The sequence below is a fragment of the Delphinapterus leucas genome, chromosome 10, assembly GCF_059928025.1.
Source record: "Delphinapterus leucas isolate spDelLeu-1000000601 "Yukka" chromosome 10, BTC_Dleu_Yukka2, whole genome shotgun sequence".
NCBI lineage: Eukaryota > Metazoa > Chordata > Mammalia > Artiodactyla > Monodontidae > Delphinapterus > Delphinapterus leucas.
The window spans coordinates 57827695-57845443 of record NC_143138.1 but is presented as its reverse complement, the minus strand read 5'-3'; the positions used below and the strand labels follow the sequence as shown (position 1 = coordinate 57845443).

The window sequence follows — 17749 nt, the reverse complement described above, 5'->3', positions numbered from 1 at the left end:
AAGTGCATGTGGAACATTCTCAAGGATAGACCATGTGTTAGAACACAAATCTCAATAAACTTAAGAAAATTAAAATCATATCAAGCATCTTTTCTGACCACAACAGTATGAAACTAGAAATCAACTACAAGAAGAAAGCTGGAAAAATCAAAATATGTGGAGACTAAATAACATGCCACTGAACACCTGTTGGGTCAACAAAGAAAGGAGAAATCAAAAAATGCCAAGACAGGGACTTCCCTGGTGGTGCAGTGGTTAAGAATCTGCCTGCCAATGCAGGGTACATGGGTTCAAGCCCTGGTCCAGGAAGATCCCACATGCCACAAAGCAATGAAGCCCATGCGCCACAACTACTGAGCCTGTGCTCTAGAGCCCACGAGCCACAACTACTGAGGCTGAGTGCCACAACTACTGAAGCCTGCACGCCTAGAGACCGTGCTCTGCAACAAGAGAAGCCACTACAATGAGAAGCCTGTGCACCGCAACGAAGACTAGCCCCCACTTGCTGCAACTAGAGAAAGCCCACGTGCAGCAATGAAGACCTGACATAGCCAAAAATAAATAAATAAATTTATGTTTTTAAAAAATGGCAAGACAAATGAAAATAAAAATATGATATACCAAAATCTATGGGATGCAGCAAAAGCAGTACTAACAGGGAAGTTTATAGCAATACAGGCCTACCTCAAGAAACGAGAAAAATCTCAATCTAACCTTACACCTAAAGGAACTACACCTAAAGGAAAAGAAAAAGAAGAATAAATGAAGCCCAAAGTCAGTAGAAGGAAGGAAATGATAAAAATCAGGGTGGAAATAAATGAAACAGAGTTAAAAAGAGAATGAAAAGATCAATGACACTAAGAGCTGGTTCTTTGAAAAGATAAACAAAATTAACATTTAGCTAGACTCACAAAAAAGAAAAGGTTCAATAAATCAGAAACAAAGGAGGAGAAGTACAACAGATACCACAGAAATACAAGGGATTATGAGACTAGTTTGAACAGCTATACACCAACAAATTGGACAACCTAGAAGAAATGGATAAATTCTTAAATATTATAACTTTCTAAGACTGAATCATGAAAAAATAGAAAATCTGAATAGACTGATCACTAGCAAGGAGATTTTAAACAGTAATCAAAAAACTCCCAAAAAACAAAAGTCCAGGACCAGATGCCTTCACTGGTGAATTCTACCAAACATTTTTTAAGAAGGACTTAAAAAAAAAAAAAGTATCCAATGGGGGTGGGGAGGAGGAATTTTTCTCCTGGATTGAATTATAATTGCACTTATTATAATCAATCAAAACAAAAAATATTGTAAATTTATATAAATAATTGTTAAACAGAAAGAAATTTTGTTGGAATTAAAGCTCTTAATGAGAAAAAAAATAAGAAAGGACTTAATACCTATCCTTCACCAACTCTCTGAAAAAATTGAAGAGGAGGGAACACTTCCTAACTCACTTTATGAGGCCAACAGTACTCTGATACCAGAACCAGCTAAGGACAACACACATGAAAAAACATTACAGGGCAAAATCTCTGATGAATACAGATGGAAAAAATCCTCAGCAAAATATCAGCAAACCAAATACAACAATACATTAAAAAGATCATACACCATGATCAAGAGGGATTTTACTCCAGAGGTGCAAGATGATTCAACATCTGCAAATTGATCACCATGATATGTCACATTAATAAAATGAAGGATAAAAATCATATGATCAACTCAATAGACACAGAAAAAGCATTTAACAAAATTCAACAGCCATTTATGATAAAAAAAAATCTCAATAAAATGTGTACAGAAGGAAAATATCTCAACATAATAAAGGCCATATATGATGAACCCACAGCTAACATCATACTCAATGGTGAAAAACTGAAAGTTATCCCGCTAAGATCAGGAACAAGACAAGGGCCCACTCTCACCACTCTTATTCAACATTGGCATTGGAAGTCCTAGCCAGAGAAATTAGGCAAGAAAAAGAAATAAAAGGCACCCAAATTGGAAAGGAAGAAGTAAACTTTTGGGCATTCCCTGGCAGTCCAGTGGTTAGGACTCGGCACTTTCACTGCCATGGCCCCGGGTTCAATCCCTAGTCAGGGAGCTAAGATCCCACAAGCCATGCAGTGTGGCAAAAAAAAGAAATAAACTTTTATTTTTTGCGGAGGACATGATTTTTTAATTTTATTTATTTATTTATTTATTTATTTTTGGCTGAGTTGGGTCTTTGTTGCTGGGTGCGGGCTTTCTCTAGTTGCAGTGAGCAGGGGCTACTCTTCGATGTGGTGCGTGGGTTTCTCATTGCAGTGGCTTCTCTTGTTTCAGGGCACGGGCTCTAGGCGCACGGGCTTCAGTAGTTGTGGATCACAGGCTCAGTAGTTGTGGCGCACGGGCTTAGTTGCTACGCAGCATGTGGGATCTTCCCGGGGCCAGGGCTCAAACCTGTGTCCCCTGCATTGGCAGGCGGATTCTTTTTTTTTTTTTTTTTTTTTTTTGCCGTATGCGGGCCTCTCACTGTTGTGGCCTCTCCCATTGCGGAGCACAGGCTCTGGACGCACAGGCTCAGTGGCCGTGGCTCACGGGCCCAGCCGCTCCGCAGCATGTGGGATCTTCCCGGACTGGGGCACGAACCCATGTCCCCTACATCGGCAGGCGGACTCTCAACCACTGCGCCACCAGGGACGCCCTGGCAGGCAGATTCTTAACCGCTGCACCACCAGGGAAGCCTAACATGATTTTATATATAGAAAATCCTAAAGACTCCACACAAAAAAACTATTAAAAATAATAAATAAATACAGTAAAGTTGCAGGGTACAAAATCAACATACAAAAATCTGTTGCATTTCTTTACACTAACAGTGAACTAGCAGAAAGAGACATTAAGAAAACAATCCCATTTACAATCACAACAAAAAGAATAAAATACCTAGGAATAAATTTAACCAAGGAGTAAAAAGACCTATACACCGAAAACTATAAGATACTGTTGAAAGAAATTGAAGAAGACACAAAGAAATGGAAAGATATTCCATGCTCATGGATTGGAAGAATTAACATTGTTAAAATGTTCATATTACCTAAAGCAGTCTACAGATTCAAGTCAATCCCTATCAAAATCCCAATGATGTTTTTCACAGAAATAGAACAAAAAATCCTAAAATTTGTATGAAACCACAAAATATCCTAGCTAGCCAAAGCAATCCTGAGCCAAAAGAACAAAGATGGAAGTTTCACACTCCCTGATGTCAAATTATACTACAAAGCTAGTAGTCAAAACAGCATGGTATTGGCAGAAAAACAGACACACAGATCAATGGAACAGAATTGAGAGCCCAGAAATAAACCCACACATATATGGACAACCAATTTATGACAAAGGAGCCAAGAACATATAATGGAAAAGGGAAAGTCTTTTCAATAAATGGTATTGGGAAAACTGGACAGCCACATGCAAAATAATGAGACCAGACTACTATCTTACACTATACACAAAAATTAACTCAAAAAGGATTACATATTTGAATGTAAGACCTGAAACCACAAAACCATAGGCAGCATGCTCTTTGACATTGGCCTTAGTATCTTTTCGGATATGCCTTCTCAGGAAAGGGAAAAAAAAGCAAAAATAAACAAATAGGACTACATCAAACTAAAAAGCTTCTGCACAGTAAACAAAAAGACAACCTACCGAATAGGAGAAGATATGTGCAAATCATATACCCAGTAAGGGGTTAATATCCAAAATATCAATATGTAAGGAAATCATACAACTCAACAACCCCCCCCCCAAAAAAAGAAAAGAAAACCCTATTGAAAAATGGGTAGGGGAATTCCCTGGTGGTCTAGTAGTTAGGATTCAGTGCTTTCACTGCCATGGCCGGGGTTCATCCCTGGTCAGGGAACTGAGATCCCATAAGCTGCACAGGGTAGCCAAAAGAAAAAAGAAAAATGGGCAGAGGATCTGAATAGACATTTTTCCAAAGACATACAGATGGCCAACAGGCACATGAAAAGATGTTCAATATCACTATCAGGGAAATGCAAATCAAACACAATGAGCTATCACCTCATGCCCATTAGAATGGCTATTATAAAAAAGAAAAGAAAAAGCAAGTGTTGGAGAGAATGTGGAGAAGGAACCCTCATACACTGTTGATGGGAAGGTTAAGTTGGTGCAGCTACTATGGAAAACAATACGGAGATTCCTCAGTACATTAATAGAACTACCATATGATCCAGCTATTCTGAGTATTTATCCAAAGAATATGAAAACATGAATTTGAAAAGATATATGCACCCTATGTTCATTGCAGCAGTATTTACGATATGAAAACAACCTACGTGCCCATCAACAGAAGAATAAAGATGTATATATATACAATGGAATACTACTCAGCCATAAAAAGATGAAATCTTGCCATTTGCAACACCATGAATGGACCTTAAGGGTATTATACTAAGGGAAATAAGTCAGATGGAGAAAAATAAACTACTGTACGACTTCACTCATATGTGGAATATAAAAAAACAAAAATCAAACCAAACCAAACAAAAATAAACACATAGACACAAAGAACAGGTTGGAGGTTATCAGAGGGTAAGGGGGCTGGGGAGAAGGGCAAAAAGGGTAAAGGGGGTCAACTGTATGGTGATGGATAGAAACTAGACTTTTGGTGGTGAGCACAATGCAGTATATACAGAATTACAGTGTTGTACACATGAACCTTATATAGTGTTATAAACCAATGTTGCCTCAATTAAAAAAAAAAAGATTCCCAGGAATTCCCTGGTAGTCCAGTGGTTAGGACTCTGCACTTTCATTGCCGAGGGCCCAGGTTCGATCCCTGGTCAGGGAACTAAGGTCCCACAAGCCACATGTGGCCAAAAAAAAAAAAAGATTCCCATGAATGAATGATTGCCAGCTCCAACTAATGTGACCAATGGTAAGTTAAAAGTCATCCTACAGTTGAAGCTTCATAGCGTGTGAATGACACATTTGAGGACAGGAAAACACCACGTGTTATTGGACATTGGATTACTCTAGTACTAGTGGCCAAGGCTTACCAATTGGAACCTTCTTCAATCCACCTCATACAATTAAAATCATAGTAGTAAGACTTTCTACTTACCTAACATAGCTCCTTCTGATGACATTGTAGCCACCATGCTTGCTCTTAGGACTCCAACCAGACTTTCTTCTTATGTATAACGGCTACTTGTTTCTCTTTTTTAACATATAAAAGTTTCTGCTTATGTTCACATTAGACTGCACCTTGGTAGAATGAGCTTCTCAGTTGTGGATATGATGATAGAACCTTAAAGGTACATAATTATTTTAATTGTAAATGGCCCAAAAAGAAGGAAAACTTGTGGATTTTCCCAACAACTTTATATTTCTGTATGAATAAGATTCATGTGTACAACTAGTATGTGGAAATTTTTGCACTAATCTAAAAGTATACTTCTCTTGGGTTGCTGACTTCAATATTTAGTATTGGTTTATGTACATAATGACTCCTTGGACTCTTTCTCACCAAGGGAGAATCTTCCACAGTCATTTTAAGTAAACCACAATGATGTATCTGAGGGCAGGCAGTCTGTTTTCTACTCTCATTCAAACCTAAAGTTGCAGAGGGAAAACATCCATACTTAGACAATTTTTTTTCTACCTCTACCCAGTATATTTATCAGATTCTTTGATTCACACAAATAGTAACCCATCTGTTGAAACCACATTAATAGCCTATGAATCTTAACCACTAGAACTAGATGCATACATTCTCCTTGCCTTACCTAACTTATACAGATTTAATTGTGAAAGGCACGAACTGATGTGGGCAACAAAGACAGCTCAACCATGGATTTAAATGGAGCCATCCTTGTCTTTTTAATTGGAAGATTCTTTTCAAATTCAGGGCTATAGGACTTCGCTGTCTGGTTTCCCCTGTGCTCTGCTGGGAGTTTATCCAAGTCACTGCTCCATTTGAGGTAAATTGGGATTCTGCTTTGTTTTGTTAAAGTCACAAATTTGCTTTATTAAATTTATTAATTTATTGAAACTTGTTGTAAAATAATGTTTATAAAGTGGAATACCTTTAACTGTGTTCTTAATTTTGAGAGACTCTTCTTGCGGCTTTGAGTTCATTACAGCAAGAGGAGTAAGGTCACAGTGAATAGCTAGTTATTACAAGGTCAGTGGGTAAAATCAACTGCTTACGACATAATTTATACCTTTAAGTCACCAGTCACCACATGATTTCCTCAACAAATATTACTGGTCTCAAAATTTTAAGTCAAATATCCTAGGAATTTTAAAATTACAATAATTCAGGAAAGCTGCACCGTTTATTTAGCTTATTGTCTCTCTGCTTCAAACCTGCCCTCCTATAGATGTTTTGTGATGACGGGGTTGAGTTCTGCAATCCACATCTCTGCTTTGCTCGCTGGTTCCATTAGGTTCTGCAATCAAGGAATGCAAGAGGAAAGCTGCAGTGTTGGAGTGTAACGGTTAATTGTGTGTGTCAACTTGTCTGAGCCACTGACATTTGGTCAGATGTTACTCTGGGTATCCCTGTGAGGGTGTTTTTTGGATGAGATTAACATTTAAACTGGCGGACTGTGAATGAAATAGATTACTCTCCATAATGAGGGCAGGCCCCTTCTAATCAGCCAGAATAGAACAGAAAGACTGGCCAACCCAGGCAAGAAAGAATTCTCCAGCAGACTTGCCGTCTGACTTCACCTGCAACATCAGCTCTTAAAGGTTCTACAGCAAAAAGCCTTTGGGTGGAACTGGAACATGGGCTCTCCTGGGTCTCCAACCTGCTGGCCCACTGCAGATTTTGGACTTGCCAGCCTCTATAATCATATGAGCCAATTCCTTGTTCTCTCTTTCTCTCTTCCTATATATTTTTTCTATTGATTGATTCTCTGGAGAATCCTAATACAAGGAGGAAGAGGGGGCTTGTTCCTTCCTGGGTTTTGTGGGCATTGCTTCCTGTTCCCAATGCTTCTTCATCCCAGCAGTGGCAATTCCTTATGGTAGCAGCCGAGTCCAGCTTGCAGGTTTTGCCTACATGGGGCCCTTCCCCCGAGCTCAGACACTAGCACCAGCCCGGCAGTGCTCTCCTGCTCATAGGTCTGAGCTCAGTTCCACAGGGGCTCTCTTCCAATGTCTAACCTTTTAACGATTCTAACCGTTTCTCCTTGTTTCTGCTTTGTATCTTGCCCTGTGGAGGCGGGATCACTATGATACCACCACCCCAAACTGGTTCAGATGTTGAAACTATAATGACCACACACACATCAAGAGGTTATGAAAAAGTTTATTATTCGTATAATGAGGCTCTGTGGAGACAGCAGGACAGGTACCAAAGCCAGGTGGTTTGCCTTGATAAAGGAGGGGTGAGTGGCTCTGGTTTTTATTGTGGTTAGGGGTGAGGATTCCAGTGCAACAAAAGAAGGCCAGGATTTGCATAAACTTCCCCTTCAGAGCTGAGAGGGTGTGCTTGGGATTTCTTATCAGCTTGCCCAGATGCGAGGCAAAATGGGGACAGGGCTTGAAAGCTGTCAGTGGTCAAACATCCAAAATGAGGCCAGATTCTATCACAGCTCCTCCAGTCCTGGGTGGTAGCTCCTTCTCACAGTTACTTCCTCCATGATACCCTAGCCTTCTCTTTTTGCCTTTACAGTTACTTAGACAGATCTAGTGAACAATTCTTTACAAGTTTTTTGTTAAATTAACTAATATGGTTTCTGGCTCCTGACTAGAACCTGCTGACACAAAACCTCTTTGCTCTTCTTAGCTGGGTTAGCATTAACATAAAAGGTGGGGTAGTTGGTATGTAAACCTAAAAAAGTGAAATGGATGACTCGGCATCTTCCATTCACAGGCTCCCACTTCTTCATTAAACTTATAAGGCTACAGCTTCTGGCATCACTTGTTATTTTTAGGCAAGGAGGAATGAAAGGAAATGGAGCTTATAATTTCCTATAAACTGCAGGCCTCGGGGATCATGTGTCAATACATGGAGAACATTCCCATTCTTTTTAACTGCTGCCCAGTTCTCTATCATGGATGTATCAGACCTGTTTAACCACTCCTTTACTAAGAGCCATCTGTGTTGCTCCCGATTTTTGCAGGTGAGAACCTGAAGCCTTGAGAGATGGAGTGGCTCGCTCTAAGAAACATCACATAAATGGCAGAGCCAGGATTTCTATAAAATCATAAAATGGCAGAGCCCATGCTCAAAAATATTTTTATTTTGAGATGTTTTAAACAGTTAAAAAAGAACCCACCACTTATCCCATTAAATCAACATGCTGACCCATCTACATCAACTTCTTAAAAGAAATAAAACACAACTGAAGCCTCCATGTACCCTCCGTGATTCCATCAGCAACTCCTGCTCTGGGAAAGCAGAGCATGGCTTTCACACCTCATTCTAACACATGATTTTACACTCTTCATATAATTTGAATCCATAGGAAATATATTATTGTATAAAAGAGTAACACTGCTTACTATATGCCAACAAGGTTTACATGCCAGCCACTATTCTAAGCACTTTACATGCATTAATTCATTAACTGTCCCCCTCCCCCCATCACCCTGTGAGGTTGGCACTACTATCTCATTTTACAGAAAAAGTGAAACACAAGTAAGTTTAAATAATGCGCCCACAGATACACAGTATGTTTAACTTTACATAAATGGTATTCGTGGCTTCTGCAACTTTCTCAGCATCATTTTTGATTCATCTGTGTTGACAGATGTAACTCTAGCTCTTTCATGTTCACTTCCCAAAGTACCAAACAACCCATGTATTTACCCGTTCTTCTGTTGATGGAAATTTAGGCTTCTCCCAGTCTTACTATCTACACAGTGCTGCAATGAACAGTCATATGCACATTTCCTTCTTCACATGGAGTTATTCTAGGGTTTATCCAAGAGTAGAATTCTAAGTGGTAGAGTACACACAATTTTACAAGATGTTGCAAACTGCTTGGCACACCCATGGCAGTGAGTTCCCATGTGCCATACACTTACCCACACAATGGCTTTTAAAAATTTGCCAACTTTATGAGTGTAAGATGGTCCATATCAATTTACATTTCCTGCGCTTTCTTCTCTGCACATGCCTCTGTCTGGGCTGACAGTCTCTGTCAGCAAGGGTGAGACCGACCACACTGAACACCTGCCTGAAAGACCTCCTGATACCCACTCCTCTCCATGGAGTCCCAGCCCATCTGGCTCCCGCCGGCCCTAACTTCAGTTCTTCCTAGGAAGCGGAGAGAAGGCGGGGCAGGGCTGGAATAAGGGGTATGTTCTCCAGGCCAGGATGGGGTGTGAGGTGAGCACTGATAGCTGGGGCAGTCAGAAACTGTCTGAGCGCCCTATGACTCGGAACCACCCATGGTTGGGCTCCCAAGTAGCAGGCGTGCTTGTGGGCGGTCTCTAGTCAACATTTCACTCACAGACCCCTTCAAAAACTTCCAATCCTGACTTAGCTGAAATAATAAATCCAGTTCTATATTCCTTAAAAGAGTCAACTTCGTGCAAAATCTACTCTGCCCAGCCAAAGGATAAATAAGCACCCAAACCTGGCTTCCAAAGTACTTGGTCCGGCTGCAGTAGTGGGAATAACTTTTGGAAACCCAGACAACACCTAACAGAGCAACATACAGGCATTAGGAGAGGTGGGACCTGGGGAGAGGGCTTAGAGGCACACAGGTCAGGGAAGGCTGGGACTTAAAAGAGTAAGGACCTGGGCCAGCTTGGACAGGAGTGTGGCACTCTGCGTGAAGGTGAAGGGAGACAGCACAGGGCAGGTCCGCCCAGGGGCATTCAGGCAAGGGCAGTGAAGTTAAACCCAACACTGATTTACACCAAGATGTTTAGTAGTTAGCTCCAAGTAGTCAGACTTTTCCTTTCAGCTGATCTGTATTTACTAATATTTCTATAATAATCACAGACTACTTATATAATTAAAATTATTTTAAAACTCAGGTTACTGAACAGACTGCATCAGCACTATCCCCAAATATTCAAGGCTTACCTCAATACAGAGAGATTTTTGTTGATTTTTACTCCATTTACATTTTTTAAAATTTGATTTGAATGTTTAAAAATAAATATATATCAATTTATAAAAATGGCAGTAGAAACACCCCTATTGGGGCAGGAACTCTATGAGGTACCAGGTGGCACACAAGGAGTGGGAGGATGAAAAATTTGGACAGTAAAGGGGTATTTCTGTGCTTGTAGCATCAACTGACATGGGAGCTGCAGCTCTGTGAAGGCTCTGGTCTAGAGATCAGACCCCTAACCCAGAATCTTAGTAAACCAAGCCTTCTTTTCACCAATCCCAATAGCCAGGTAGCAGAGCCAGCTACTCTAATTTCACACACCAGGAAATAGATGCTGATGCTCAGTGACTTACTCAAGATCATCCTGCCAAGAAAAGACAAACCGAGCCTGGAATGCAGATCTGATGACTCCAAGGCCCTTGCCATGACCCTGGGCCCTCAACACATGGGACTCTGAATCTGAATTACATTCTATAAGGGTTCAGATTCAGACCACAATAATCCTCAACTCAAAACTGTCCAAAAGCCCCCTACCTCCCTTTGAGGTAGCCAAGCCCCAGTGAGGACCCACGATGCTCATGAGCCTTGGCCCTCCACCTTTCTGGGTTCCTCACTTCCAGCTGGCTCACTCCACTCTGGCTCAGGGGCCTACTTGCCATTCCCTAGGAGACCAGACAAGACCCTACCTCCTGTGAAGGGTCCTATGTAGCATCTAGGGACCTACCGGGCTTCCTCCATGATCTCCTTTGGGTCTTTATTCAAATCTCACCTTCTCAGTTGAGGCCCTCTCTGACCAGCCCATTTAAAATCTCAACCTACCTCCCAATCCAGCATTCCCTCTCACTCTACTCTGATTCATTTTGTCCACAACACATATCATCATCCAAAATACTATATATATCTCATTTGTTTATTGTCTGTAAAGATCCAAGATGGCAGAATTTTTGTTCCACTCACTGCTGGGTCTCTGGCACACACGACAGTGCCTGGCACATGAGAGACGCTCAGCACATTTCTGTTTAGCAGATGAACCGCTGCTGCCCATACAGGCCTGTGGGACAGAGATGGCGATGGGGCACTGGTCGAGCTTCATTCTCCAGGTGATCAAGCCCAGTACCCTGTTCTCCACTCGCAGCTGAGACAACTCTACGCCCATGGCAAATATCCAAAGTCAGCTGTGAAGACTGAAGCCGCAGCCAGAACTCCCCTGGAGGCATCAGAAGAGACTAGTTCTTACTGCTGCTGGTGCTTTTAAGGTCAAACAGACTAGGCACCATCACAAGCCAAACTCAAAAGGGAAACTTAGGATCCAACTGGCCCCTTCCCAGCAGCCACAGCCCACCATGCCATGGACATTTTGTTGAACCAAGAAGGGCAGTGGTCTCTCCCTTTAGAGTTATAGAAGGAGATCTGGCTGGGGGAGCTCCAGGCCATTGTGCAAAGACCACTCCTAGGGGTCCAAGCCTCCTTCTGGAACACGATGCTGCTCTTCCCCAGCATTTCATTTTCCAGCAGTAGGATGGGGGTGCCTGCCCTGCATTTTTGAATCCTCAGGATTCTCTGCCACTAGCTTCCAAAATAGAAAGGGCTGGGCCCTCTATGAAGGTCTGCCCCACACTGCCTACAATCAGGGGTTCTCTAGCAGGGTAGCCAGGACCCCCTCCCCACACTGTCAGACCCCAAGCTAATCTCTGGTATGGTTTTTCATATGCCGAGCCAAATTTGAAGACCACCTGAAGGTCTTCCCACACTCTTTGCATTTGAAGGGCCTCTCTCGAGTATGAAATCTCTTGTGGCTAATGAGTTGTGAGCTCTTGCTAAAAGTTTTCCCACACGTGGTACATTTGTGGCACTTTCCCCCGGTGGGTATATCCTGGAGCCCAGTGAGTCCGGAGTTCTGATCACAAGTTTTCTCACAATCTTCAAGAGGCTTCTTCTCCTCACTTGGTTTTAATTCCTGTAAACTCACCCCTGTATCCTGGGGAGAAGACAACCCAGCCACACTGCATTCAGACTGGGCCACCCTGGTGTGTTTTCTCTGATGAATACAGAGAGTATGTCTTCCAATGAAATCTTTCCCACACCACTGACATTTAAATGGTCTCTCTTTCGTGTGGTTTCTCTGATGATTAACAAGGCGATAATTTCTGTCGTAAGATTTCCCACACAGATTACATTTATAGCGTTTCTCTCCACTGTGTATTCCCTTATGATCTAAAAGACTTCTTTTACGTGTAAAGCTTTTCCCACATTCTTGGCACCAAAAAGGTTTTGCACCAGTGAGTATTTGTGACTGCAGATTTGGAGCATCTTCACTTTCGTGGTACTCATATGGTTTCCCCAAAGAGTGAACCCTCTGATGTCGGGAGAGGTTAGAACTCCATCTGAAAGACTTCCCGCACTCCCTGCACTTATAAGGCTTCTCTCTGGTATGAACTCTCTGATGGATAAGGAGGAATGAGTGATTACGGAAGGCTTTGCCACACTGGCTGCATTTGTAGGGTTCCTCTGTGGTGTGACTGCTCTGAGGAACTTGGAATGCTCTGTCCTGACTAAACGATGGCACGTCCTCAGGCTTTATTTCGACGGCATGCTGCCTCTTATGAACGATAAAGGCCGACTTATGAGGAAACTCTTCTGCACATTCGCTGCACTGGTATGGTTTCTCGCCTGTGTGAATTCTCTGATGATCAATGAGAGCTTTCTTTTGATTAAAGGTCTTCCCACACTGCTGACACAGAAGAGCTTTCTCCACAGTGGGGGCACTCTGGGGCTGACTGTAGTTGGAGGTCTGCCTAAAGTCTTCTCTACATTTGTCTGGATCACAGACCTCCTCTTCCTGGTGCAGTCTCATGTGACGAGTGAAGTTTGACCTCCACCTAAATGTTTTCCTACATTTGATGCATTTATAGGGTTTCTCCTGGGTGTGAATCCTTTGATGTTCAAGAATATATGCCTTACAGTGGAAGAATTTCCTACACTGGCTACAGTCAAAGAGTTTCTCCCCATTTTGGTCTCTCAAATGATGATCAAACCCTGAGCCACAAGAGAGAGCTTCCTCGTGCTGATAAGATTCAAGAAATTTCTGCTTAGCATGAATTTCCTGGTGCAGGCGGTAGGCAGACATGCGTCGGAAAGCTTTGTCACATAAACTGCATTTATAAGGTTTCAATCCAGTGTGAATTTTCTCATGTCGCACACGGTTCGAGCTCCACCTGAAGGCTTTCCCACAGGCCCTACATTTAAACGGCTTCTCTTGAGTGTGAAGTCGCTGATGACATGCAAGATGGGAGCTATGACTGAAGGTCTTCCCACAGTCACTGCACGTATACAATGTCCCCACCATGTGAAGATTCTGCCCGTGTTGGTGATGAGAACTAAGGCTGAAGTCCTTCCCGTGCGCATCCTTTGCCTTCCCTTTCAGTCCAGCGTGAATTCTCTGATGTAGGCTAAACCCGCCAATCACGCGTCTGAGCCCTTTTCCATATTCCTTGTAATCACAGTGGTACGAACTCCCTCTGAAGTGTTTGCCATAGCCATGTTTAAGGGACTGCTTTTTTCTGGGTCCTCTCAAACATGTAATATGTTTTAGATGAAGACTATTACTTCTTCCCGATTCTTCACAGTCTTTTCCTGTCCCGTAGCTGGAATTGGTCTCTTCTTTCTTAACTGTCACTTGTATGGGGTTTCCACATTGCTCCTTTAACCTGCTCTTCTGTGCAAAAGATTCTCTGAGCCCTGTTCCCTCAGAAACATTTGCTGCACCATGACATCCTGATGGCATAGCTTCTTCCAAAGGTTCATGTTTTAAGATGAACTTGTCTGTTTTCACATGGAGCTCATTTCCTGACACAAATAAAACAGAAGAGAATGTACTCTTGGGAGTTCCCTGGTGGCCTAGTGGTTAGGATTCTGGGCTTTCACTGCCGTGGCCTGGGTTCAATCCCTGTTCAGGGAACTGAGATCCCAGAAGCCACTAGGTGTGGCCAAAAAAAAAAAAAGGGAAAGAGAATGTTCTCTTTTCCCATACTTGGAACTGCAGAAAGCACCAAGGAACCAAAAAATGTCATGAACTTAGGTGGTGAGGCTTTTGCCTGACTGCCAATACCTTTACAAAATAGTCAGGGATAAGGCAAAATATGGAAGAGTATTCCAGACGACAGGAAAGGGAGAGGAGAAGCAAGACGGGTACAGCAGCTAGCTGTACACATCCAGTGAAAAACAAAAAGGGTTGAGAAGCAGGTGTTAAACAGCAAGAGAGGGGAGAGGAATCATGACACAGAGCATGATAGGAAGGTCTCCAAGAGCTGAGAGGTGGGGCTCCTAGGAGGACTGGCTGCAAGGGCTAGAGGTCAAGCCTACCACGGGGGAAGGACCAAGCAAAGAGGAGCAGCAGGAGTGGGATGAGGGTTCCTAGGAGCAGGAAGGGGAGAGCAGCACAGGGCTGAGGAGGAGCATCAGTGAACTGACAAGGACAGTGAAGCCCTCAGTGGGCAAGAGCTGTTACTGAGAGGGCTGCTGGGGAAGGGGCAGGACCAGAAACCAATGTCTAATAGGCCGGTCTGGAGGGGAGAAGCCCAGGCACCCAGTACTTCTTAGCAACACTGCTAAGGATCTTCCTTCCAGTAAACAATGGGGTAAGTTCCCCATGATTTTCTTAGTATAAAAGACCTTAAGAAAGAGGAGAGTAGATGTGGGAGGAGCAAGACCTGGTCAGTTCTCTGGAACTCACCTGCAGGGGCAGCACTTGGACTCCCCTTAGGATGAGCTCCCTGGACATTCAAGCCCCACGGCTCCCTTGCCTCCAACCAGGAGATCAGAGCAGGTTTGGTGAATGGCCCCACTGCAGAAGAGAAGAAAATGGGATGTGAATGGAAGGTAGATGAATCATACAGAACTACTCTCCAGGAGCCTCTCAGGCCTGAGCTCCTGGTAGGGAGGAGGGAAAGCCAGGGAGGCAGGTGGAGGACAGGAGGCCTAGACAGGAATTTCTGACAGCTCTGAGCAGAGACAAGAGAGGCTGAGAGAAACCACAGACAAAAGACAAAAGGATCGCCAGCATTCTCCAGAGCCACATGACAAGTCAACTAGTTAAATCAGCCAACTTTTTTTTGGATGCCTAAATGGACTAGCAACTTGACACATATGACTTTTAATCTTTATATTAACAGGCATTAAGATTAAGTGATTTGGTTAGTAGTTAGAGAGACAGGTCAGGCCCCTTTCTATGCACCATAATGAAAACTAAGAAGGCAGAAGCAGAGGCAGGTAGAAGCATGGGGATATCAATGCCTTACCCAAAGAAGTCACGTTCCCATAATTCTCTAGCATCACATCCCTGTATAGGTTCCTCTGAGAAGCGTCCAGCCATCCCCACTCATCCTGGGAAAAGGTCACCTCCACATCCTTGAAAGTCACAGCCTCCTGAAAAAACATGGTCCTATGCCTTAGAGCCAGTCCACAACTCCCAGCTTTTAGGAGGGGGCAGGGGAATGAGGCTGGCTCTGAGTGAGTACAGGATGGATCTGATAAAGGGGAAAGAGAACATCATCACCCAGCAGAAGAGCTCTGGGCTCCTGGGGGATAATCTGGTCTCTGGGACATGCGTCTCGGGATGTGAGGTCACTGGACAGAAAGACACAGGACAGGGGGGAGCTACAGCTACCCCATGAGGCAGCAACGGTGGGACATCAGGAAGGACCGAAGGTTCTGTGGCTCACCTGAGGCTGGACTGTCACCAGGTCTCCTGAACATCCCTCTCTCTGGGGAAGGGCAGAAACCTGTGCAGCAGGAGGATCTGAAGAAGAAAGAGTCATGAGAGAGGGCAGCCCAGCTCTGGTATCCCACTGAGAAGCCCACTCTTCCCCCCACGTGGAGGACTCCCGGGCCCACAGGCAGGTATGGACTATTTTAAACACCCATTTCACATTTCCCCAGTGTCTGCTGGGGTCAGGAAGTGGGGGGTACAATGGAAGGAGAAGGTAGGTAGACATGGGTCACAGGATAGAAAGGACACAGAGCTCAAGGCCAGGACAGAAGGGATTCTCCTGAGAGGACAGAGGGTGAAAAGACAACGTTATAGGAAATTTGGGAAGTGTGGCATAGGCTGGGGTCTTAGAGCCAGGCGGCAAGTACCGGGTTGCCCAGCCAGGAAGTCACGCACTCCTATTTCATAGGGAGGCTGCAGGTGGTCCCCCAGAGCCGAGCCGCTCCTGAGAGGTGAAGCAGGGGGCCATATCTGTGCGGCTTGCAGGGCTCCTGTGCCCATCCAATGCACATCTGGGCTCTGGGCAAGGGCTGGGTCCTGGCAAGAAGAAAATGTTGTGAGAGGATCCTCGTGGGAATCAGAAAGCAAACTCACAGAACAGGCCACATGGCCAATCTCTAAAAGGTAGAGGCCCAGGGAGCGGTGAGCTAGGTCCTTTATTACCTACAGGTAGAGGGAAAAGGAGGAATAGAAAGCCCAGGGAGGATCCCCTCACCCCTCCACCTCCCTGGGCTCTAATGCGGGCCATGGGGAGACAGGTGAAGCCAGATTCCTGCCTGACATAGGAAAGCAAATGGCAAGTCAGTGACAGCACTGCTGTCAGGCCTCGGGTGCTGCAGGATACCTCCCCACTAGCCCTCAGTCCCCACCCCTGGCCAGGAACTTAGAAATAAGAAATTTATCCCTGAGAGTTAAACTGATAATGGTTCACAGCAGAGATGCAGTCAGATAACATCTATCAAGTTTCGGGCACTGCTCTAGGTAATGATATGCAAAGTGACCTCAAAGAGGCAGGAAGGCTCCCAGACTATAAACCTGACTAAAATAGCAACACCACTAGAGAGACAATGCTAACTGTGAGGGTCAGCTATGGAATCACAGAAGAAAAAGTCTCAGGTGCAAAAACAGGGAGGTACCCATCCAAGCAGAGACCTGGAGAAAGGTGGTCTCTGTGCTGGGACTTCAAACAGTCCTGGTCTCTGGAGGCAAGGCTATCCCTGATGCAAAAGTGAGTATAGGAAGCTACAGCCAGTGAACTTCAGGTTTTTCTGGCCCTGTGGCCAAGACATTCTCTACACTGATATGGACGAATCTTAGCCTGAGGCCATTAAGTACCTAATACCGAGCTATAGACTGAAGAAGATAAAGTGATCACAGCAATTTATCTCCTGTTCCTCCCAAATCCTACCAAAGGGAGAATAAAGAAACAATAACAATATGGAAGCATAGACAAATGAGTTTAAGGACAAACTTTCTCAGGCCCCTGTTTCTCAAATTTTGGTAATTTTGATAAACTATAATTTACATGCATCTTGAGCATTTCTGTTCATTTTTTAGAATCTGGTAGGCTTTTTTCCAGGCTCTGTTTTTTGTTTTCTAATTTCTAACTAGCTTTCAACCAGGTAGGCCCTTTCCGCTCGTTTGGCAATGTTTTCATGGATTTTTAAACCACACACCTAGCTCTCGACTGACTTGAATATACCCAAGCCACAGTTTTGTACCTACTATGTACCTTATTTGCTTTAAAAGTTATCTTTAGGTCATTTTGAACAACTCATGGTTTTGGTAAAAATTATAAATGTTCTTTTAGATTTTAAAAAATAGTACCCAATGTTGGGCAAAAGGTTTTCTTGTTAAATATTTGTTATCATTTATTGCT

At 43.6% G+C, this 17749-nt stretch overlaps 1 protein-coding gene and 1 non-coding gene across 5 annotated transcripts in view; one reads left to right on the top strand and one right to left on the bottom strand.

The window, feature by feature from the left end:
* Window positions 1-4797: 4797 nt before the first annotated feature.
* Window positions 4798-4870, top strand: TRNAE-UUC (transfer RNA glutamic acid (anticodon UUC)). Its single transcript has one exon. It is a non-coding gene; the product is annotated as a tRNA-Glu (tRNA).
* Window positions 4871-7321: 2451 nt separating this feature from the next.
* ZNF445 (zinc finger protein 445) overlaps window positions 7322-17749 on the bottom strand; it is a 37807-nt gene continuing 27379 nt past the window's right edge. For 3 of the 4 annotated variants that reach the window (XM_022553690.3, XM_022553689.3, XM_030764089.2), the window contains exons 3-7: window positions 16239-16407; window positions 15824-15900; window positions 15401-15527; window positions 14836-14946; window positions 7322-13949 (exon numbers count right to left, since the gene is read on the bottom strand). In XM_022553690.3, coding sequence (XP_022409398.1) covers window positions 11788-13949; window positions 14836-14946; window positions 15401-15527; window positions 15824-15900; window positions 16239-16407 — 2646 coding nt within the window. In that variant the 3' untranslated portion in view covers window positions 7322-11787. The remainder of the gene's footprint in view (window positions 13950-14835; window positions 14947-15400; window positions 15528-15823; window positions 15901-16238; window positions 16408-17749) is intronic. The other variant, XM_022553692.3, reaches the window with a different exon arrangement.